The sequence below is a fragment of the Morus notabilis genome, unplaced genomic scaffold (assembly GCF_000414095.1).
Source record: "Morus notabilis unplaced genomic scaffold, ASM41409v2 Scaffold605, whole genome shotgun sequence".
Taxonomy (NCBI): Eukaryota; Viridiplantae; Streptophyta; class Magnoliopsida; order Rosales; family Moraceae; genus Morus; species Morus notabilis.
Window position 1 is genome coordinate 182,122 of NW_010363898.1, and position 7,782 is coordinate 189,903.

The 7,782-nt window shown below is 34.8% G+C and overlaps 1 protein-coding gene across 1 annotated transcript; it reads left to right on the top strand.

Annotated features, from left to right (window-relative positions):
* The first annotated feature begins 4,192 nt into the window (after window positions 1-4,192).
* On the top strand, window positions 4,193-6,949 carry LOC21393346 (uncharacterized protein At5g19025). The gene is made up of 2 exons (XM_010105133.2): window positions 4,193-4,892; window positions 6,645-6,949. Exons 1-2 carry the CDS (start codon window positions 4,240-4,242, stop codon window positions 6,685-6,687), a joined length of 696 nt encoding a protein of 231 aa, XP_010103435.2. The 5' UTR covers window positions 4,193-4,239; the 3' UTR covers window positions 6,688-6,949.
* Window positions 6,950-7,782: the final 833 nt, after the last annotated feature.

Genomic DNA, 7,782 nt, shown 5'->3' on the forward strand with positions numbered 1-7,782 from the left:
GAGAGTGCAATTCTAAGTTTATAGTGGAGTAACTATTGGAATTAATAGAATTAATTAATTAATTAAAGTGTTTAATTGATTATTAATTTTATTGGAGCTCGGGATTATAGGTCCATTTGTCCCCTCGTCGTCCTAGTAATTCTGCCAGACACAGAGGGCAAAATGGGAATTTTAGAATTACGGAATTTTAAAATTAAATACTCGAAAATAATTAATTGAGAATTAATTATTATTTGAATAATGTGATTATTTAAATTTGAATTTGAACACATCTAGAATTATCTATTTGAACTTATTTGTAAGTTGTTCAATTTAGAAATTCAAATTAATTTAAGTTTGACTTAAATTCGAATTTGAAATTGAAATAAAATTGAACTACAGGATAAAGGATGATTTTCTCTTTCTTTCCTATCCTGATATTGGCGCCACACAGGGATGAGAATCCCCTTAGAATGGCCGGCCATATAGGATAGAGGAAAAGAGGAGATTTGGTTTAAAATTCAAATAGGAGATAATTAACAAGCTTTATCTTAGAGATAGAGATTGAATTCCTTCTAGAAGTTTGACTTCTACTCTATAAATACTATTTTTGAGACAATTTTCGGAATGGTTTTTTGCCCTAATTTTAGAGGTAGCCGAAATTTCTCTATAGAAATTTTGGAAACAATTTTTCAGCCCTAAGGGTTAAGGCTGGCCGAAATTTTCAAGAGAGAAAGGAAGGAAAAATTTTTCTCCAAAAATTTCACATCGTGCATGTGATGGTGTTTGTGGAAATTCGAGTGTTTATTGTAACCCGTTTTGTCTCATGTGTGCCCACACACACGTCTTCGTGGATTCTAGGAATTGATGTGGAAGACATTGGTTTTCTAAACACAAAGATTGGAGCAAGGACTGTTCGTGGTCAAAGAACTCAAGTTATCATCCGAGTCGGCTTCCAGGTATTTTTCCTGATTGAGTTCTTGATATATATAAGTTAATGAGATTAATTTATTCGTGCATAAATTAATATAATCTATAGAGTATCTCAAAAGTTTTATGAAAATTTTTGTTATACACGATCCGCCTCTTCCTCGCACCACCACGCTTCCGCATCCGGATTCGATCCGGAGACCAACAAAAAGCCCCCAAAAAGTTTCTCAAGTGATCTAATGAATAATGTGACTTACTGGACTATTTATAGTGTTTAGGAAGTTATATTTTCGTAACAATTAGGTTTTTCAAAGTTTATCTCGTTTACAGAGTCAGTTTTTCTACGTCAGCATGCGCTACACGTTACAACCGGTCAACTGGGGACAAAGACGTTATAACTCACCGGTTGACCTGTCCTTCATGAACCGGTCGACTGGTTCGATCGACCTGTTTGAACACAGGAAAATTGTTTTCCTAGTTTTTGAACACGAAAAACTTGTACAGAGCCTGAGTTTTAATTTAAGCAATCTAATGGAGAAGTTGCCTGATCAAAACAGTCGTATAATAGTCTTCTCATACTAAATAACTCTCAAAATAATAATTCAACCAATTTATTTAGAATTAATTTAACAATTAATCCACCCGACAAATTACTCATGAACTAAACAACCTGAAACATTGATTCAAGTATTCAACCAATTTATCTAGAATTAATTTATCAATTAATTCACTTGATAAATAACTCATGAATTAATTAATCAATCGCATATTAACTCTGAACCTCTTTTACAGAAATAACACAAGTTACCAATATGTAGGAAATACACAGTATCGTTACAGGAAATTATGTGAGCTAGCAAAGGAACCCGATGGACATATATATATCAAGCTCATATAATCACAACTCTACTTGTAAACCAATAAGTCCGTCTCATAATTATAAAACTCTAGCGCTACTCCACTAAAAGCCTAGAGCTGCACTCTCGATTTATATAACATATTTACAAAGCTCTGAATAGCTTTCGTCCATGACTCAATATATTAGTGTATCATCCTCATAGGATATCCATAATCGACTTGAGGTCATGTTCGTTTTACCTTCCCGATTATATTTATCTTATGTTTCATTACCACTCCATTGGAAAACCATCATTCGTACCATTACAAATAGTAAACTATTAGATAACACAGAGTAGTCTAATGGCTGAACGCTCGTACTTTCTAATCCACAGATAATGCATAAGAGGATATCATTGACTCTTTATAGGAGCTATGGATTCCACTATCTATGATAACGCATCTACACATACACGAGTCATACCCCTAATGTACTGGTAAGCGTACCTTTACATAATGTCAGGATGCCTTCTTTTGGTACATCAAAGAATACAAGTCAAGCATACGGGTTCATTATCCATCTCAGGATTAAGATGACCACATATAATTCGTCAAAAGTGAATTATTTTATACAAACAGAATTATTAAATTAAAACAATTTAACTTTAGTCTGACCCAATATATATTTCACCACTAGAAACTATATTAATGTCTCTACCCATGGAGACTCACCTCTGACGACTAAGACAAGCCGTATCCGTTAGAAAGTAGACAACATAACAATCTTAACATGAATAAATCGCTCAACTTTATTCTCTCGATTGTGAATCATGTGATTTAGACTATCATCTTTAAATTTATGTCTTCCGCATATTCTTCTTATTACATACATGACTTAAGAATTTAAAATGACAGTATCAAACTTTCAATTTATTTATCATACATTTAATTAATATGAATATAAAAATGATAATACATGAATATGTAAAATAAATAAATCTTTATTAATAGTCAAAATATCTCAAAATATTGTTACATTTATTTCTAAAGTCATAAACGTTAACAATGTGACGACTGAAGATCGGACTCAATCTCCTCTGTCGCCGTTGCTCTCCTACAATTCTTCTGACAATAAACCAGAGACCTCGGTGGTTGAGTCGTAGATTACTGCTCCGATCATTAAGCCGATGACAAAAGGCAATAGGGGAAGGGCTTGGTGATTAGACGATATTGTTTAAAGAAGCCTTTTGGGTTTGATCTTCGAAATTGATGTGTTTGGGATATTGATTATGGTTTTTTTACTTTTTTATTTTGTTATTATAGTGAGAAGAAGGAAAGTGATGAAGAGCATGAGTCTTGGGTTTAGAGAATTTCTAAATCTTTATGTTCTCCAGAACAAACAACAAATCAAAAAAGGAAAAAAAAAAAAAAAAAAGAGAAGAGAGAGCAATTCCATCATCACTAACAACTCGTCTTAGCATGGTCAGGCATTAGCTTTGGGGGTGGAAGCAATTCATAGCCACAAACCTTCTCTTACTTTCTGACTTCTTGTATACATGCCCAAAAACTTTTAAAAAAATCCCTAGTGCCTTGGATCTCTGCAACCAAACCATATATATTCCACCAAGATCAACAAACAAAAAACCCATGTTATGAAAAAAAAACAAAAAAAAACAAAAAAAACGAAACCCAAAGTTGATTTGGTTTTCCACCACCATTATCCATGTTTGTTTTTTATTTTTTTAATATTATGTTTTTTATTTTAAGCATTGAAAAATATTTATTTCTATCAAAATTTTATTCACATAGAAAATTATTTATTTGTCTTTAAAATGAGAGTCACTATAAAAGAGACGCGTGTTAACGGTGAATTGTTCAGAAAAAAAATTTACTATTTTTAAATTTTAAGAGGAATTTTTACAAAATATCAATAATTTAAGAAGCACAAGTATAATTTATCTAATATTTTATGAAAAAAAATATTATAATAAAATTAAAATTATAAATTTAAATGTATAAAATATATAGATTTAAAAATACATAAAAAATAAAATACACAGAAAAGAAAAATACTTTAGCACGGGTCACACGAATTCTTCAATCACATTCTCTTTCGGAAGCGCGTGGGTTTAATTAACTTCCGCCCCACGAAGCGGAGCGCACCACGCAAACGTGCGCTCTCCCCCATTTTATATTTGCAGTTTAGTCCTTTCATTTCTCCCAAGAGCACACCAATTATAATAAAAAAATAAAAAGAAAATAATAAAATGAAAATGACTCACATTGCGTGCACTTTTTTAAGAATACATTTATATGTTTTTGGGTTAATTTTTTTAAAAAGAATATATCACGTGACTTCCCGTGAAAATAAATAGCGAAAAAGAAAAAAAAAAGAAAATATAAAACGGAAAATAAAATTAATAGTAGTAAAAGAAAAAAACCAAAATAAAAAGACAAGAAAAGAAAAAACTCTCCGTTATTCAGTTTTCTAACATGCGCCATCTGTTACTGCCGACCATGCCCGCGTCTTCTTCTTCCTCCTCTTCCTCCTCCGCCGTCGCATCGCCATCGCCGACCTCCTCCAAGTCCAAATCCTCAAACCCTAACCCTAACCCTAACTCCCTTCCCTGCAAGCATTCCCCTTCGGCCACTCTGGACCTCCTCATCCTCATCCTCGTCCTCTTCTCCGGCTCCTTCCTCCTCACCTCCTATTTTTCCTACATCTTCAACTCCCTTTCTCTCCTTCTCTCGTCTTCCTCCTTCCATGTCCACCACGTCCAACTCCACCTCCCCTTCCTCCTCGGCTTCGTCGTTCTCTTCGCCGCCGGCGTCCTCTCCGCCGAGTTCTGCTTCGGGGCGCGATCGCGCAAGTGCGACAGGCCGGGATGCAAGGGATTGAAGAAGGCGATGGAGTTCGATTTGAAATTGCAGAATGAGGAGTCCGTCAGGGGCGCGTCCAAGGAGATCGACAGGTTGCCGTGGAAGGGCGGCAGCGAGGCCAATCCAGACTACGAGTGCCTCAGGTCGGAGCTCAGGAAGATGGCGCCGTCGAATGGCCGAGCCGTACTGCTCTTCCGCGCCCGCTGTGGATGTCCCGTCGCCAAGCTCGAGGGGTGGGGGCCCAAGCGCGGTCGGCGGCACAAGAAGTGAGTTTCTTGGTTCTTGATTCTTGATTCCGAATGCGTTTGATTTTGTGCGATTTGTGATTGTTGAATTACTGGTAAAGCAATGGATTTTTGGTGCTTTCTCATTTCTGCGGATGATTCTTTGAAGTGGATTGGAAATGGTATTGATCTGGATTTTTAGGCTTTTTATTTTTCCTTGAAAGATAGATTTTAGGTTTTTGGAGCAAGAGATTTGAACAGAACTTCCTGGATGAAATTCTGATAGTTTAATTCTATAGTACAATTTCATAGGAACTTAATTGCGAATTGCCATGAGTATTAGTATGAAATTTTTGGGAGAATTCAAAGATTTGATCCTGATTAGCAAATGGAACTTAACTGGTAAGAGTTTACTCTGAAGTTGAATTTCTGGGTAACATTTTCATGGTTTCTTGATGAATAAAGAGAAATGGGAGAGATTGTTGTTATAGAGGTTAAAGGCTAGGTTTTGACACCCGAGTTCTCATCATATTGAGAGATTTCACATTAGTTTGATCTTTATTGGCCTATCCCAAGAACACTAATCGGAGAAGGAACTTTTGTTATTTTGCTAGAAAATTGGAAAAGGAACTTTATTTTTGTTGAGTATATTTGTGCTAGAATGAACTGCATTGGAAGAATATCTTGATAGATGCACTATTTTTGATATGCAGTCATACTAAAATTTAGGGTGACTACTAGTTTGTGCTTATCAATGTTTATTTAATCTTGGAATTCTACAGGAGTTAGTGCATAGATGTTGGTATTAAGATGCATATTCTAGGTAGTCCAATGTTTAGTTAAGCTTTGGACATGATTTTCTTTGATTGCGGTCCTTATTTTCAAATCAAGTTGGTCGAATGTTTTCTCATTTACACATTTTGGCTCAACAAATGCAATGGAAAGATGATCTGATAGGCCAGAAGTTCTGCTCTTTTCTTCTCTTTATTTCTGTTTTGTGTCTTCTTCTTCTTCTTCTTCTTCTTTCTTCTTTTACTTTTCAAAGGTCGCAGTTTGTCATCTTTGGCATTTTCTGGTTATTTTGTGGTGTTACCTTGCCAAACTAAAGAAGGTGAACTTTTTCCCTACTGCATATTTAATTGTATTAATTGGAATGTGATAGCACCAATGATTTCCCTGGTAATGATTTCCTAAATGATCTCTTTATTGTATGAAAAGAACAGCAGTAACACTTTTACTTCTTTAGTGTTCCATAGGGGAATTATGTTGTTCTGTCATTTTTCCTTTTACCTCTTGGTAATTGTATGGACCTTTGGTCCCGAACCTTTTGCTGCTATGTCTCTGTTGAGAGGTTATTGAATATATCACCTGCGAGCTTACGTATGATTCTTGTAATTAACATGAAATTTAGTTTCACATGAAGTAACATAGATGATGTTCCAAATGATGATTTGATTTTGGGGTTGTGGCTAATGCAAGGTATAGCGCATAATATGCAATCGATCTTTAAACATTATTTTATTTAAATTAGTCAAATCAGTGGACTATCACTTGGTAAGCTATCTACAATGCTTATGTGCAGTGTACATAATTATAATGTCTATCGTAATAAGTGTTGGTTCCAGCATTTGTTTCACGTTGCAGAACTTGGACACTATCTATTTGCGGTGATAGCTTGCTCAATTTTAGTAATGTGTTTTGAGTTTGGTAAAAATGCTTTAAATATTCATTAGTGACTGTAAGTAAAAGTTATGTTTTGCTCTGGTGTATAATTCTCGAGTCTGGTGCTTGCAGGGCTCTGGCTGGCACGGCTCTGACAGGTGGTGATCATCGCTGATTGTTCATGATGCTTTTGTCTTCAGGGTTCCCTTTAAATCTTTTTTCCCTCCTTAGATCTTAGACGTTCTTTCTTTCTTTGTACAAGACTTCATTCTCTATCAAAACAATTCTTTGAATACCATATTCCCCATGGGATACGTTTAGTATGACAAAAGAAGAACTTGTGTTGGCAAGCATCATCTCTGGAGCTTGCTTAACGTTTGTGGAAGGACATACCAACTTTAATGCAAATAAACACATCAAAACTTTCGGTTTCTACAGCAATAGCTTTAGCAATTTGGCATCTCTCTACTTTTTTTGAGCTGTTTTTAACGGTTCATGACTATTTTAAGGGGTTGGGGAAGTAGTGTGTTAACCAACATACATTATGCAAAATATTTTGACATCCAACAACGTTGCCTTGCTGAGTTGAGGTTTGCTATGAAGTCTTGGGACTTGAGATTCTTACAAAAAAGAAGGAAAATTTTGGATGTGGGAAACTGAGCATTAGGTTTTGAGCACTGTTATTCATCCCCATTAAAACATAACTACTTATATAAGGGGGGTTCTATTAGGTGGGGCCTAATCTAGTGGGATTTACCTTCTTGTGAGTAATGGGATTTATTCCACGGGATGATTATGAATGCCATTCTTCTTAGGTTTTTGTTGAGTTAGATCTCTGGAGGAGGTCAATGCACTTGATTGAACCGAGTCAAGTCAATCTGGTTTGCACATAAATGATTAATGTTGCATGTATATAAATATGAAAAGATGCTGAGATCTTGTCACTGGACCACTCAATAGGTGTTATAACTAATTTAATAATTCGAGTACGACATAAATATGTGTTATTTTTTCAGCCAACAAATAGTTATATTGTTTTTTTTAAGGGAAAATAGTTATATTGTTAATTTAATACAATTTGGATAATTAGTGCCTTTTATTTTATAAGATTTTAATTTTGTAGGGATTTTTTAGGGTATTTTATAGTATGCAAATTAAAAGTCAGCTAGTTGGCTGTCCAAAAAACAAAAAAAAAAACAAAAAAAGAAGAAGGAGAAGTTTCAACTTGTTGGCTGGTAAAAGGGAGAATTAAAATATATATATATATATA

Bases quoted from the DNA above. Each gene is read 5' to 3' on its own strand.
- LOC21393346 (XM_010105133.2), top strand. From the start codon at position 4,240: ATGCGCCATCTGTTACTGCCGACCATGCCCGCGTCTTCTTCTTCCTCC. The intron at 4,893-6,644 runs GTGAGTTTCTTG...TGGTGCTTGCAG, and splicing joins CGCGGTCGGCGGCACAAGAA to GGCTCTGGCTGGCACGGCTC.